At 30.7% G+C, this 17,531-nt stretch overlaps 1 protein-coding gene across 1 annotated transcript; it reads right to left on the bottom strand.

Annotated features, from left to right (window-relative positions):
• Positions 1-14,123: 14,123 nt before the first annotated feature.
• On the bottom strand, positions 14,124-15,210 carry LOC111022325 (MLP-like protein 43). Its single transcript, XM_022299498.2, has 2 exons — positions 14,947-15,210; positions 14,124-14,566 (listed from the first exon to the last, which is right to left on the bottom strand). The coding sequence occupies exons 1-2, from the start codon at positions 15,206-15,208 to the stop codon at positions 14,295-14,297; spliced, it is 534 nt and encodes a 177-aa protein (XP_022155190.2). The 5' UTR covers positions 15,209-15,210; the 3' UTR covers positions 14,124-14,294.
• Positions 15,211-17,531: the final 2,321 nt, after the last annotated feature.

Here is a 17,531-nt window from a genome sequence, read left to right as displayed (position 1 = left end):
CAAACCGATCGACCATCTTTTTGTCCTAGGCTAAAGAGAAACCCAAAATTCTTTTTACTGGTTCAGGATCCAACCAATTGACTTTTCTCACAACCCAAAGTGTACCCACACCTTAATACAAAACCCAATTTGAAAATATAGAATTAAAAAAAAAAGTGGATTACACAAATTTTGCACCAAAGTAATGGCTAAAAAGCCACACTCTAATGAATCTCTCACAGAAAAATGAGCAAGTTATGTGTAGGAGAGAACGAAAATTTTGCAAAAGTTGAGAGGAGAATTTGTAAACAAATGATTTTGCTTTGATAGTTGGTGTATAGAATGATGGAATTTGGTGGCTTTAAATAGAGTTTCTATGATGAATTTTGGCCATTGGATTTAGGACAACAAAGGATGAATGATATAGATTAAGATGTGAGGTAAGGAAATGAAATGAAAACATAATTATGGTGATTAAAAGAAATTGGTGGAGATTGAGAAATCATTGAGATTGTGAGTGATTGAGGAGATTGAGAGTGATTGAGGAGATTGAGAGAAATTTGTGGAAATAGATTTGTGGAGATTGAAAGAGTCACATGTCATCTTCTCATTTGTTCGATTGTTGGATGTCACGTCAGCATAAGTATGTCTTCTTGATGCCACATGTCAACTTCTAAGCGGTCCACTTGTCCATGTCACCCACCATGTAGGATTTGTCCACTTGTCCACGTCATCCGCTACGTAGAATTTTTCTCCTAACTTGTTTTGACCATAACTTCTTCGTTTAAACTTCGATTTAAGTGATTTGACAGACATTTGTTTTGTCTTTTCGAGCTCTACAATGTGGACACTTTGAAACACTCAAATTGTTAGTTTATACTTTGTTTGTGATCATCAAAATATTTGGTTTGATTGAAGCCATAAAGCTAACAATCTCCCCCTTTTTGATGATGACAAACCACTCAAGAAGACACGTTCACAAAGTGGCTATATTCTCCCCCTTTTGTTATTATAAAAAAAAATTCCATGAAATTCAGCTCCCCCTTAATAAGATAATTATTGCGTGGTAAAAAAAAATTATCCCCCTCAATCATACATACAGAAAAATTCTCTCCCTAACAAATACGTTTAGACAATTAAATGCGAAGGATGCCAAGTGCAAGTCTATTCCTACAAAATGCTTCTTCATTTAATGGTTTAGTAAGAATATCTGCTACTTGAATTTCTGTGCGAACATAATTAAGTACAATATTTCCATTTTGCACATGTTCTCTAAGAAAATGATGTCGGATATCTATATGTTTTGTCCTAGAATGCTGAATGAGATTCTTGGTTAAATTAATTGAACTAGTATTATCACAAAAGATTGGAACATGTTCAAAATTTAAACCAAAATCACGTAATGTTTGTTTCATCCATAAAACTTGAGAGCAACAACTAGCAGCAGCAATATATTCAGCCTCAGTAGTAGATAATGCAACAGAATTTTGCTTTTTACTAAACCAAGACACTAAAGAGCTACCCAAAAACTGGCAAGTTCCACTAGTACTCTTCCTATTGGTTAAACTACCAGCAAAATCAACATCGGAATAAGCAATTAAATCAAGAGATGCATTCTTAGGATACCATAAGCCCAAGTCAACAGTTCCAAACAAGTATTTAAAAAATATTTTAATAGCATGAAAGTGTGATTCTTTAGGACATGATTGAAATCTAGCACACATGCATACACTGAACATAATATCCAGTCTACTTGCAGTTAAGTAAAGCAAGGATCCGATCATACCTCTATAAGCTTTTATATCTACATTTTTACCTTTTTCAACTTTATCAAGCTTTGTAGTAGTGCTCATTGGAGTCTTTGCTATTTTGGCGTTATCAAACTTGGACCTCTTGAGCGGATCTCTTGTATATTTTTCTTGATTGATGAAGATTCCCTCTTTAAGTTGTTTGATTTGAAGCCCAAGGAAGAACTTGAGTTCTCCCATCATGCTCATCTCAAACTCACTGTGCATACACTTAGAGAATTCTTCATATAATGAAGTGTTAGTAGCACCAAAAATAATGTCATCTACATAAATTTGCACTAACAAAATATCATTTTCTTTGGTTTTAATAAAAAGTGTATTGTCAATAAGTCTCATTTTAAAACCTTGTTCAAGCAAAAATTTACTCAAACTGTCATACCAAGCTCTAGGAGCTTGTTTAAGACCATAAGGAGCTTTTTTTAATTTATAAACATGATTTGGATTTTCAACACTTTTAAAACCAGGAGGTTGTTCAACATATACTTCTTCCATTATAAAACCATTTAAGAAAGCACTTTTAACATCCATTTGATATAAAGTAAAATTCTTATGAGATACAAATGCAAGCAACATTCTAATTGATTCAAGTCTAGCAACAGGAGCAAAAGTTTCCTCATAATCTATTCCTTCTTCCTGACTATATCCTTGTGCAACTAACCTATCTTTATTTCTAACAATATTACCAGACTCATCCATTTTATTTCTAAAGACCCATTTAGTACCAATAGCAGGATGATCATTAGGATGTGGGACTAATTCCCAAACATTGTTTCTTTCAAACTGATTTAACTCATCTTGCATAGCAATTAACCAGAATTCATCAACCTCGGCTTCTTTAAAAGACTTTGATTCAATTTGAGATACAAAAGCAACATTATTTAATGCATTTAAAGAAGATCGAGTTCTTACCCCTTGGGATACATCACCTATAATTAACTCCTTCGGATGGTGAATTGAGAAACTCCAATCCTTAGGAAGGGTTTCCTCTGGCACTTGTTGAGTCTCATTTACTACAACTTCCGAGTTATTATCTTTAAAGTTCAAATTCTCAAAAGGCATTTCTAACTCATCACTAGCTGGAACTTGATTAGCAGTAATATGAGATTCATCAAAAACAGCGATGACTCTTCAACTACAAGGGTTCTTTTATTAAAAACTCTATATGCTTTACTACATGCTGAATATCCTAAAAATATGCCAATATCAGTTTTTGACTCAAACTTTCCAAGTTTCTCTTTATTTTTCAAAATAAAACATTTGCAACCAAAAACTTTGAAATAACTGATATTAGGAATTTTATCATTAAAAAGCTCATAAGGGGTTTTATTAAAAATTGGCCTTATTAAAACACGGTTCATCACATAAGAGGCAGTATTAACAGCTTCAGCCCAAAAATATTTTGGTAAATTATACTCATTTAACAAAGAAGTAGCTAATTCTTGCAAAGAGCGATTTTTCCTTTCTACAACACCATTTTGTTATGGTGTTCTTCGAGAAGAAAAATCATGAGAAAAACCATTTCATCACAATATTTTTCAAAAGCTACATTGTCAAATTCTCCTCCATGATCACTTCTAATTTTTGAAATCATAAAACCTTTTTGATTTTGAATTTTCTTTGAAAAACTAATAAATGCTTTTATGGCCTCATCCTTATGAGATAAAAATAAAACCCAAGTAAACCTTGAAAAATCATCAACTATAACAAAAGCATAATGTTTTCCACTTAGACTTGCAACTTTAGTAGGTCCGAATAGATCCATATGTAATAATTGCAAAGGCCTAGACTAGAAACCATTTTCTTTGCTTTATAGGATGACTTAGTTTGTTACTCATTTGACATGCATCACAAACTTTGTCTTTTTCAAAATTTAATTTGGAAGACCTCGAACAAGAGATTTCTTGGAAATATTTGAAATCAGATACATGCTAACATGACCTAATCTTCTATGCCACAACCAAGAATCATCATGCATAGCAGACAAACATTTATTAACAACGGGGCAGTCATTCAATTCAATAGTATAAACATTTTTATCTCTATTTCCTACAAACAACTTTTGTCCATCACAAGCATTTTCAATTATGCAATTTTTATCATTAAATACTACTTTATAACCTTTATCACATAATTGACTAATACTTAAAAGATCACGCTTTAAGCCATCAACAAGCAACACATTCTCAATCATAAATTTTGAACCATTACCTATGTTACCTTTGCCAATGATTTTACCTCTTTTATTATCGCCAAAGGTAACGTATCCTCCATCTTTCATTTCTAGGTGCGTGAATTTTGTGTGGTCTCCAGTCATGTGCTTTGAACATCCACTATCCAAGTACCACTTGTTCTTTATTGATCTCAAACATACCTCGTCGTCGTCATCTTCATCTCCAAAAGCCATGAAACAAAGATTAGCTACTTCCTCTCCACTTTCAGAATCACTTCCTTCATCACTTTCATCCCAAGTAGCTTTCATAACCTTCTTGTTTCTCCTTGAAGATGATTTACGTAGTAGAGGGCATTCAGATCTTACATGTCCAGCCTTTTTGCACTCGTAGCAAATGATGACGTCTCTAGTGCTCTTTTCTCCTTTAGCATCTTGACTGTTGGTTTTCTTTGGAAAGTGCCTCTTCTTGAAATGCTTCTTGAACCTCTTGGATAGGTAGGTAAGTTCTTCCTCGTTTAGTTCTTCCTCACTTTCAGAAGCCCCTTGGAAGGATGTAGACTTTAATGCCAAGGTTTTCTTCTTTTTGACGTCCTCTTCCATATTACCTTTCATGATTATCTAATGCGTCACGCGAGATCCAATGAGCTCCTCCAATAGAAGTTTTGAGAGATCCTTCGCTTGTTGAATTGCTGTCAGTTTGAGTTACCAACTTTTTGGTAGAGATCTTAGAATCTTCCTCACGTTCTCAGCTGTAGTATATTCCTTTCCTAAATCTTTCAAAGCATTAACAATATTCGTAAATCTAGTAAACATCTCAGTAATAGACTCGTTAGCATCCATTTTAAACGATTCATAATTATGAACAAGCATGCTAATTTTTGACTCTTTTACTTGATTTGTTCCTTCATGAGTTACTTCAAGCATATCTCATATTTCTTTAGCAGAGTTACATGCAGATACTCAATTAAATTCATCAGCACATAAAGCACAAAACAAACAATTCATGGCTTTAGCATTAATCAATATTTTTCTTTTATCATCATCATTAAACTCATTTTCATTTTTAGCTACATCTACATTCTCAACTTTCTTAATAGGAATAAAAGGACCTTTAGAAACAATTTTCCACAAGTTATAATCAATTGAAATAAAATAAATTCTCATCCTAGTTTTCCACCAAGTATAATTATTTCCATCAAAAAGAGGTGGTCTAGTGGTAGAATGACCCTCACTAAATCCATTAACCCCAATGTTTGCCATAAGCTCAAACAATTAAGTTTTAAGAAAAGATTCAAAGAAAATAAATTTAGAATTAAGAAAGGTTAACTTTCAAAGATATTAAATTTCAAAATAATTTCAAAGATTTATTCTAGACAAAATAAATTTCCAAGAGTGAAGAAAGAAAATAGTTTTTAAAAGTCAATTTTTGAGGAAAATTAATTTCTAGTAAAATCGGCTCAAAAACTTAATTTAAACTCTTCTTCAATAATAAAGAAATTTCCGAAAAAAAAAATAGTATTAGAAAAAGATGGAATTTTCAGAAACCTTTTAAAAAAAATGAGCTACCTGCTCTGATACCAATTGTAGGATCGAATGGCAACACTAGAGGGGGGTGAATAGGGTTGCTTACCACTTTTTGAAAATTAAAAATAAATTTAAAGTAATGAACAATTATGCAACCAATAAATCAAGAAGAGGAAACATTGAACAAAATATTTAAGTAAACCTATATGCAATCTACCAAGATTCAAAGTAGGTAAATACTAAATTTAAAAGAGAGAAGAGAAGAGAGTGGTGACACCGAGAATTTTTATAGTGGTTCGGAAATTCCTACTCCACTCTCAAGACTCCTTCTTGAGTATTTTACTACAGTGGCTCTCTTAACGGGTGAGAACCAAACCGATCAACCCTCTTTTTGTCCTAGGCTAAAGAGAAACCCAAAATCCTTTTTACTGGTTCAGGATCCAACCAATTGACTTTTCTCACAACCCAAAGTGTACCCACACCTTAATACAAAACCCAATTTGAAAATATAGAATTAAAAAAAAAAGTGGATTACACAAATTTTGCACCAAAGTAATGGCTAAAAAGCCACACTCTAACGAATCTCTCACAAAAAAATGAGCAAGTTATGTGTAGGAGAGAACGAAAATTTTGCAAAAGTTGAGAGGAGAATTTGTAAACAAATGATTTTGCTTTGATAGTTGGTGTATAGAATGATGGAATTTGGTGGCTTTAAATAGAGTTTCTATGATGAATTTTGGCCATTGGATTTAGGACAACAAATGATGAATGGTATAGATTAAGATGTGAGGTAAGGAAATGAAATGAAAACATAATTATGGTGATTAAAAGAAATTGGTGGAGATTGAGAAATCATTGAGATTGTGAGTGATTGAGGAGATTGAGAGTGATTGAGGAGATTGAGAGAAATTTGTGGAAATAGATTTGTGGAGATTGAAAGCGCCACATGTCATCTTCTCATTTGTTCGATTGTTGGATGTCACATCAGCATAAGTATGTCCTCTTGATGCCACATGTCAACTTCTAAGCGGTCCACTTGTCCATGTCACCCACCATGTAGGATTTGTCCACTTGTCCACGTCATCCGCTACGTAGAATTTTTCTCCTAACTTGTTTTGACCATAACTTCTTCGTTTAAACTTCGATTTAATTGATTTGACAGACATTTGTTTTGTCTTTTCGAGCTCTACACTGTGGACACTTTGAAACACTCAAATTGTTAGTTTATACTTTGTTTGTGATCATCAAAATATTTGGTTTGATTGAAGCCATAAAGCTAACAATGGTAATAGGTAAAAGTTTGTAAAAATATAATAATACAGGGTTGATAAACTAATTTAAATCCATCGGGCTCAAACTCGATATCGAAGAGATAAAGGGTACAATTACACAGAGTATCATGATCAAAGATATTCTTAAATAGCAATACATTTCTTTTGTCGACACGTGGCCGGCGATAAATAGTCTCCAACAAACCTTGCAATTTAAACCCAACTAATTCCTAAGCATTCGATTAAGTTGACTACCTTTCATTCCAATAAAAAAAAAAACTCGGGTATAATTTAAATATTAATATTTTGTTTATGAAATGTTTGGTGGAACTAGAATTAACTAATGTTATTTTTATAAAAATATAATGATATAGAGTTGAAAAAATAATTTAAATTCATAGGGCTCAAACTCGGGACCGAAGAGAGGAAGTGCACGATTACGCACGATAAGCATACCACTATACCATACCATTTTCTACTTGTTTCATGGAGTATTTGGGACAATCTATTAAGCATAAATTTATACTCGATGCGACCGGACAATCCCGAAATAATTAATATCATTAATAAAGCTGCAGTTTTTTCGACATGAATGAAACGCGATCAAAATCATTTGTGACACTTTTTGTATGTCATACGTTCTTAAGATGGTCTAAGTAATTGTCATGGAATACGTGAACATTTTTTTTATTTTTCTTGACAATTATAAAATGTCATAAAGCATGAAAATTTTCATAAATTGCCGTTTTTTCCCGTCAAAATCGTGCTTCCACCATTTCGTGATAGTTTTTCATCGTCATTGAAAATTCGATTTTCGTGACAGTTTTTAACTGTCACAAAACTTACAAAATCCGAAAAATAGCGTTTTTTCCCGCCAAAAATACACCTCCATCATTTATGACAGTTTTTTTTTCCTCCAAACTTTTTTACTGTTCACAACTGTCATAGAAGACCACTTTTCTACTAGTGATATCATTTATTGTATTTTATGAGGTTAGAATCCACTTAATTAACAACAATATGTTGAAATCAATTTGGAACACAAAGTTTATATTAATTTTTGTTGGAGGGAACACTACAACAAATACTGCATTTTATAGCATTAATTTATTGCATTTGACCATTTAATGTTATTAAAAAAATTGGTGGCAATTGAAAAATAAAAGAGGGAAAAAAATTCGGGCCCGCACGTCGTTACATTTGACCCCTTTAGGGTTATGTTCGCCTCTCCCATCACGCTCTCCCCCTCACTCTCCCCTCTCTACTCTCTCCCTCTCTTCCGCGAAACTCCGGCCGATCGACAATCTCTCCCTCTCTTCGGCAACGACTGAACCGACAATGGCGCGCGACTGCTTCTGGTCAGTTTACAATCTCTCCCTCACTCTCTCTCTCGACTTTGTGTTTCTCTCTCTACTATGCTTTTTCACTTATGCTTCGTATTATTTCCTACCATTCTAGAAAAATTTTTGTTCACAAAACCATTTTTCTGTTTTTGATATTGAATAAAACTACTAACACACTCGGTTCTATTTTTTTTTCTCTTCAAAAACAATAATTCCAAAATGAATTAAGTAAACTATTTAAACATAGATTAGTGAATTTTTCTTTAACTAAGAGTGTGTTTCATATTGTCAAACAAAGTATGGTTCAACGGTAATTGATATATATCTTCAACCAAAAGGTTGTGAGTTGATCCCCACAATGGATTTTAGAGAAACAAAAGTTATCTTTAACACTACTACAAAACTGGTCTAAAATTTTGGGAATAAAAAAAAAATATCATAAATTGTGGGGCATGTTTTTTTTTTGGGAAAAAAATGCTACTTTACGAATTTTAAAAATTTTATGATAGTTAAAAATTATCACGAAAGCTTGAAATTTTTTTATTTAATGACAGTGAAAAATTGTCACAAAATGAAAATGGTGGAGGTGCGATTTTGATGGAAAAAATGAAGATTTACCAATTTTTCCAAGTTTTATGATATTTTGTAACTGTCGTGAAATGTTTGTTTATAAACATTTGCATATCATTTATGACAATTTTTAATTGTCCGGAAAGTTCACAACTTTTTAACTGTCACAAAGGTCATAATTGTTTTTTAAACCATAATTTATGACACTTTTTAATTGTCATGAAAAGTTACATTATTTTATAAACCTTTCAAATCTTGTATGAACTTCACATTTCTTCCCACTCGTACAATGACTTTAGGCAGTAGTAGTTACACATATTTTATTCTATGACACTTTTAATTTGTTGTTAAATATATTTTCATGGCGTTTATAAAAATGCTGTTAAAATAAATTTTTTGACAATTATAAATTATCGCGTGATGGTTAAAAATATGATTATTTAATGTTCCATGACATTTTTAAATTGTCGTTATACATATTTTCGTAATGTTTATAAAATATCGTTAAACTACCTTTCGTGATAATTATAAACTATCGTCAATACGTTTTTGTTGACTGGAAAGCAAATATTTGCCTTGACAGTTATAAACCGTCATCAAATTAGTTATTCATGACATTTTTAAATTGTGGTGACGATCCATTCCTCATAAATTATATCTGTCGTTGTAATTGCATTAGTGGCAATTTTAAAAAACTTTCACATTTTCCATTTCCTTGATGTTTTAGTCTAGGACTGTTATCAATTTTTAACTCGAAATCAATTTTGTGATAATGAAATTAGTTTCAATTTATTTATTTTAATAGAACACATTAAAATTGATTCTGTAGAAAGTAATGGACTGAAAATCACTTAGATGATGGCTCAACTGCCACAAACCCAACAACTTCACTTGTGTAAGTTGTAACAACTAAACAATATGCCTACGTGTGTGCCAGCTCCTCAGTACTTGTCAACCTCAAATGATGCTATTCGCGTATTTGTACATGTCCATCATTCAATTAAAGACTATTTATTCGGTGCGATAATCCAAGATTCTCATAGGATGGATATTTGAATTCCTATATTTGTTTTAAAGAAATATAAAATACCCATCTTGAGACGTTTCAATACCTATACGGTATCTAAATAGTTTTTTTAGCACTTTTGAAATATGAGTTTCTAAGACTCGTATGTTAAAGGACATCTTCTTATTATATCTTTGCTTTTCAAAATTCTTTTTTTTTTATATATATTTTCTTTCATCCATCTTCTTTATTTTTTATTTTATAATTAAAATAAATATATTAATGTATGTATTCACTAATCAACAACTCTATATTCATCAAGAATCTACGTTGAAAAAAAATTCTATACAATTAAATTTATTTATATATTACATTTATATATAAATAATATTCAATTAAATTAAATTGTATAAAGTTTCCATTTATTTGGTTTGTAAATTCTCTTAAAATTGAGTTTCATTACATATTTCGAAAGAATTATATAGAAACTAATATTATTACTGTCAATTTTTTTTCTTTTTCTAATTTGGTAGTGTAAAAACGTAATCCAATAAAAATATCATCAATTATATAGTTGTATTTTTTTGAAAAAAAAAAGATGAAGTTTAAGTTGAAGTTAAAATTCAAATCAGAGTTAATATTAAATATTGGAAAATTTTAATGGATAACACACATTGCATATTTACCAATATAGCAATATAGCAACATGATTATGATTATAATATGAATTTTTGTAAAAAAAAAAAAAAAAATCCAAGTGCCTATTTAGACATTCTCACTCCATTCTCGTATATCTACACTATATATAAAAGATACAATTGGGAAAAATTTATCTCCCTATTTTACCCTTTTACTTTAATGTTTTTCTATATTATTTTAATGACATTTTTGTCATTCAACCCCGATCTCTCTCAAATTCCACCCACTTTTCTCTCTTGATCAAATCTTATCAAATTCAACTGGTTCACTCTCCTCCCTCTCCCCACTTCACCTTTTTCTTTCTTTTGTCTTTTTAATAGATTTATTTAAGTTAAAATGAAGAAAAAAACTAGGAAAAGAATGTGAAAAGTTGGAATAAAATTGTTGTCAATTTATTCCTAAAAATTAATGACTTTATATTTAATTATATAATTAATGGAATTTCAAAAGTTGTACAGTGTTTTGATGGTTAAATAATATTTTAAATATAAAAGTATAAAAATATATTAAAATAAATAATTAGATACATTAAATTGAAATGACAAAAATGTTAGAGTGTGATTACGGAAAAGTTTTGTCTAACCTATTTTAAAAAAATCGTTTTGAAATTCATAACTATTGAAAATAGATTAAAAAAATCTACAATCTTTAGGAAAATATGTGGGCAATTTTGTTTCTGTATTTGAAACATGTTACTCACTATTTGTTTTAGTACAATATGTGGAGTGGGGGATTGAACTCACAATCTGATCTTGGTTTGAAAACTTGATACATAATAATGACAAAATTATATGTCATTAAGTTGAGGTCAATTAAAATTTGACAAGTGTCTTTAAATTAAAAGATATAAAAAAAATTGACCAATTAAATAATGTCACTTGTTATTTTTGAGCATTTGAATTCTACCAATCAAATTATGTTATGACCATATGATGACATAAGTTTGTCTAATAAGATTGCACCACCTATGACATAAATGGATCCAATTAGATTGTGACACGTGACAATGGACTTAAAATCAAATGGGTCCAAACTACCTAAGGTCCATTAAAGATCCTATAAATAAATGAGTTCATTCACTATCTAATTCATCTACATAGTATCAAAATCCTTTCCACACATAGGATTAAAAGCCTCCCGCCCTCTAAAGATCATGGAGAAGCCAAAGAAGATCTCCATCAACAAGTCGCCAGAAGGCCGGTCAAGATCAACAAGCCGCCAGAAGGCCGATCAATATCTTTATTTTAACTTAAATTAACTCAATAATTATAATATTTAATTATATTAAATTATTTAATATAAAAAATTTTGAAGTTTCAAGAGTTTCGCGCATGTTTCGTTTTTCACATTACTCTTATTTCTCTCTGGATTTTTTCTTTTAACGTAGTCAAATTTTCACCTTCAGCCAAGTGTTGCCATTAACAATGACTTCACCATTGTCACAATGATCAACTACTATTACAATTTACCTAAACCGTGGTTCCATTTTCTGCCCCCATCAAATGTCACTAGCTAGTAGATATTCAGGTTTCAATGATAGTTAAAAACTGTTATTAACATAATTTATGACAGTTATATAACTATCATGGATTAAGGCATCAAGAAAAAGGAGAATATGACAGTTTTGAAAATTTGTCAGCATTTACAACTACAGTTATAATTTGTCAATAGATCTTTCATCAGAATTAAAAGTTGAAAGGAAAATTAGAGCTTGGTTCTCCCAATTTCTCAAAAATTCTATTTTAAAAACTTTAATTAAATTTGTAAAGGATTTGAGAAGAACCGTAAACAACTTGTGTATTTCAACTTAGGGATAAATTTAATGAAAAAAGTTAAATTTACAAAACATCTTATTTAACATTTAATTAAAAATCTTTTTAAAAAATTTGAACATTTAATGACTTAATTTTATATGAAAGATTAAAACTAAAGTCCGAATCCCTTTTCCCAACTTTAAATATTCAACTTTGAATTTAAGATTAAAAAAAAAAGTATTTTTCAAGACCAAGGAGGAACTCATGAATTATATATTATATTATTTGATTTTTACCCTCTATTTCAGTTTAGATATGGGAACTCAATTATTGTTCTTAAATAACATAATCAAATACTCTTAAAACTAAAAATTTGAAAAAGAATTTCAAGACATAAATTAAAAGTTGAAATAGTATAACTTGAAAACGTGGGCGCACACAGAGAGGATTGACTGAAGCTCAATACCCCATCAAAATCTCGGAATAATCACACAACACAGGAAAAATCTTTCCAAACTACAATGAACAAAGATCTGGATTGGTATAGTTTGCAGAAGAAGCTAAAAAGAAAGAAATAGAGGGAAGAAACCACGGTATGGTGGTTTGGGGTCAAGAAACAAGGTGTGAATAGTAGAGGAGAGAGAGTGGTTTTAAATTAAATTAAAAAAAAAGAAAAAAAAGAAGAAGAAAATGTTGGAAAAATTGGGCTATAAGGTGGTGTGGAAAGATAATTGATTGTGGGATGTGGTCCCACTTGTTAATATGTAAGAAATGGAACTAGTGAGTTTTAGTGAGTTTTTAACGGAGAGAGATGATGGGGAGTTTGGATAATTGGTTTTGTTTGACTATTGTGATTAAAGTTTGTAATTAGTTTATATTGGAATTAAGTGAAATAATTTGGTATTAAATCGATATTTCAGGTCAAGCGGAAATTGGAAGAGCGTGCGACTCCCTTAAAGGATTTGTGAATGGTTGTTTTATTAAACGTTTTTGGATACAAGTCGGTTTTTAATTCTAACAAAATCGATTCCGATGGAAATATTTATCAAATCAACCGATCGATGTCGGTTCGGTCAGTTTTGATCGGTCGGATCGGTTTTTCGGTCTTATATGCTCACCCCTAAGTAGAAGAGAAATTAAGGTGACTTTACTTGGACCATCCACAATTCACGTAGCAATAACTATAATGGAAAAAGGAATTCTTCAAGCCTAAGAAGCACGGACACGAATACAGGACACGGACAAAGACACGGCTATATGTCACTTCCTAAAAATTAGGAGACCCTTTTTTTTAAATATTTTTTTAGGATATAGGTAAATTTAAAAAAGAAAAAAACTAAATACACTAAAAATGCATAAATATGAAATCCATACGTAAGAAGCAAAAAAAGAAAAACAGAGGGTCGGGGCCGCGGCACCGGCAGCAAGGGCGAGCGGCGGCGGCAACGTCCATGTCGGCGTCGGCAGCAAAGAAGGCGTGCAGCGACAGTAGGGCAGTGGACTTCGTAGAGTGGGTGGCTGCTGTGTGTTTTTTTTTTGTGGTTGGGTGCTAATTAGATTATTTAATCATTTATTTGTTTGTTTTTAATTACTACTGGGCATTGGGCTTTTTTATTTGGATTAAGAAAACTCAGAAAAAGTGAGCTACTGTGTCCATTTCGTGTCCACCCGATGTTCGATTTAAAAAAAAATCGGACACACCAAATGCGTGTCCAACACCTGTCCGGTACAAATGCTTCGCCCAAAAATATGTGTTCGTGTTTCATAGCTTCAAGCTCTTTCCATAACTTCTAGAATAAAATTATCCTCTTTGTATTTTCATAATGATATTCTAATGTCTACATGCTTTGGAGTTTTAGACCACGTGACCTTACTTTTTGTTTCACTTAAAACGTCTAACAACAAGGAACATGACGTCATTACTTATTGACTATCAATATTCCACTCCCATGTGTGAGACTGTTTGAATCCCTAACGTAATATCAATGATTTTCCAAACTTCAATCATAAAACAATTTTAGCAAATTTTATTCTCATACTATAATTTAATAGTACATTTCATATAGTATACTTTACAATTCCCTAAGGCATGAATACATAACATGCACAAAGAGAATTGATACAAGCAATTTTATTTAGCATAGAGTAGAAATCTTGTTGGTCATGGTTTCTAATTGCCCTTGATGAGGTGAGCATCAATGTCTCTGGACATGCCCATAACAAGCTCAAGCAAGGAATATGAATCTGGAATGTTTTCATGGAGTTTTTCATATTCCAAAGTCCAGTGAACCACACTTCCCTTACCCTTTGGAGTTGCTTGCATTGTGAACTTGAAGTTCTTATAATGATCCATAATGTCTCCTTCTATCATCTTGAAAGTGATCAAATTCTTCTCCTCATCCACTGCTTCAATCACCTGCTTTGCCACTTCAGGTTTCCCCGCTGTGATTCAACACACTGCATGAGTTAATATACAGGGAGAGGAGGAAAAAGAAAAAGAAAATACAGCCAACCTGAACATAACTCAATTGATTAAAACACCTATTTTTTACCAAAAAATTATGAGTTGGATCCCCATCCCAATATGTTGTATTAAAAAATAATAATAATAAAGAACAAAGAATGCAATTAGGTTAACTAATGGTCAACTTCACTCAAAGACCCATTAAAAACTAAACTAAAACTGGGTGGACCAAACATGTCAATTTTGAAACTTCAATGACTGAAATTGAAACTAAATTTAAATCCCAGAGACTAAAAATGATGGTTCTTTTGACAAAATAGAAACTAAAAAAAAAAAAAAAAAAGTTGATGAAACGAACCATGAAAGTAGTTCCAACAGATAATAGAACCAACTTTGCCCCAATCACCATCGTGTAGCTGACAATCTTGTATTTTGTCAACAGAAGCATTGGAAATATGGTGTGGTTTCTTGTGGAACATTTCATGGAACTTTGAAGCTGAAGCACTGATTTCTACATCAGCCTCCAACTTCCCTTTCAGAGACATTGTGTCGTTGGTTTTGAAAACAAGTTTTTTTTTTTCTACTTTTAAGCGAAGAAAGGTTATGCTCTTGCCATGCATGAAAGATTTGCCACATATTTATAGAAAGGGTTTATCTCACACGATTCAATAAGTTAATTATTCAATCCTTTTTATTGAGACATAATTCTTGTGTTTGTTGTTCAGATTTCGTCGAGGGTGGTTGGATAACTACTTTGTTTTTAGATTTCTACTTTTTAAAATTAAGTTTGGTTTTGTATATTTTTATTAGTAAGTTTAATTATCATCCCTCTGGAAAACACATTTGAAATTTTAGTGAAATTTAGAAAACAAATATTACATTTTTTTTCCTCAAAACTTAGCCAAGATTTCCAAAATTACATTAATTATCACCCTCTAGTAACAATTTTTTTACCCTCCAACTAATTCAAATTTTTTCTCTTTTAATTTTGTGTCGTTCTTTTTATTTATTTATTTTTCTTTCTTTCTCCAACATATAGTGCACTAAACTTTACCCTAACTTCTCTAAAATTTTCCGTTTTTAGTTTTAATTTTTCTCTCACTGAATTATTTTTTCTCTGACTTTTCTTTCTTTAAATTTACTTTCTCTAAAATTTTTTCTTTAAAAAGTTTTTCCGCATCTCTCTACACTTTTATTTTCATGTTGCTAATTAGGTATGAAAAAATCTCCATGGTTGGTCCATGTCCAAGAGAATATATTTTCCACCATGGCTCGACACCATCCCTAATTTCATTTTTTAAATAATTAATATATATTTTATTAACTATTTTACTAATTACAACTAAAATATTAATATTTTGAAAACTAAGTATTTATACTATTAAACAATACTTTTTAGTAAAATAGATATAAAGTGTATGTATTTAATATTCTTTTTTATTTTTAAATTCTAAAAATAGCTAAAATTAATTAATAAAATCCTCAATCTTCCTAAAAGATCCTGGACCCCAAATGAAAATTACTCAACCTTGAATGAGAGAATAGGATGGAGACAAGGATTGAGAGGATAAGGATGGGGAGGGCAACTACAACTTCCGCCCAACCCTGTTGTTATTCTACTCTACATAAACTTTTATTTATCTAGCATGTCTTTTCTACACTATTTAACTTTTTAAATAACAAAAGGTCATAAAAATGTTTCCTTTTTCTGTTTTTAAAAAATAAAAAATCTATATATAATATTTATTTTTTAAAAGAATAAAATAGAAAACAGAATCAGAAACTAAGGACAAAAAACGTTATCAAACGAGCTCTAAACGGTTATCAAGTGAGCCTTAGAAATGATTAACCAAATGATGGTGATGATAGTAATAGAACAAAAATTGTCTCATTGTTTTGAATTTGGCCTTAAACATGTGGTTCTCTTGCTTGAAAAAAAAAAGGTCTCGAGATTAAGAATGAATTATTGATAATTATTTTAAATTTGACTTATGACATGACTTATTGATGAATAATCTTACAATGGAATGTAATAATTTTAAAAGCTAATTTAAACGTAATTATAAATGTCTTTATTATTATTATTATTATTATTATAATAGAACAATTTTAATCCATTACTGTCAAAAAAATTTTTTTTTTGATAAATCCATTACTGTGAATTTATTGTCAGTAAAGTGGGATGTTAAATTTTTTTAGTACGGGATGAAAATTCATGATTTTTTTGTTAGAGATAGATGCCTTAAGTTATGCTTGATTTGACAGTAAGATGTTAAATTTTGAATGCAATCTTAATTTTATAGAATACATATAAAAGAAACAATATACCAATTTTACCTTGTTCCAAGGGCGATTCCGATGTGATTTTGGAGAAATCCAAAATCACTTTAAATTATTCTCCGTCAATTACTTCAAAGGTGATTTTCCAAGTGACTTTTGATAACAAAATTATTAGGATATTAATTTTTTCAATTGAAATAGGATATTAATTTTTAAAATGATTATTGTTTTAAATTTCAAATATGTGTTCTATTTCACCTTAGTTTCAGTTTAAATTTTGAGAATTTTTTTTATTATTATATAAATTTTTTTCTAATCTAACTTTATTTATCTTTAATTTATTTGTTGTCTCTAGTGTTTTATCTTTAAAATTTTTGTAATCTTTTTCTAAATTTTCAGTGCCCATCTATTTCTATGTTTATTTCTTTTTCTAAAAAATTTCTTTCATCCTCTAAAATTTCTCCCTTGACTTTTTTCTCTTTTTTTAAACTTTTCTTATAAAAGTTACTTTCACAGGATCAATTATCATTAATCTTTTTTGCTAAAATAATTTATTCTAAAATCATCTCCAACCGTCTTGAATTAGAGACGTTAAAAATGATGTATCAACGTCGACTATAACCCTTAGCCTTCCAAGCTAAGGATGCGGGTTCGATTCCTGCT

The sequence above is a fragment of the Momordica charantia genome (assembly GCF_013281855.1).
Source record: "Momordica charantia cultivar OHB3-1 chromosome 9 unlocalized genomic scaffold, Mcharantia_2.0 BLBB01000009.1, whole genome shotgun sequence".
Lineage (NCBI taxonomy): Eukaryota > Viridiplantae > Streptophyta > Magnoliopsida > Cucurbitales > Cucurbitaceae > Momordica > Momordica charantia.
Note: the sequence above shows the minus strand (reverse complement) of the source record. Positions and strands in the feature narration are given on the sequence as shown.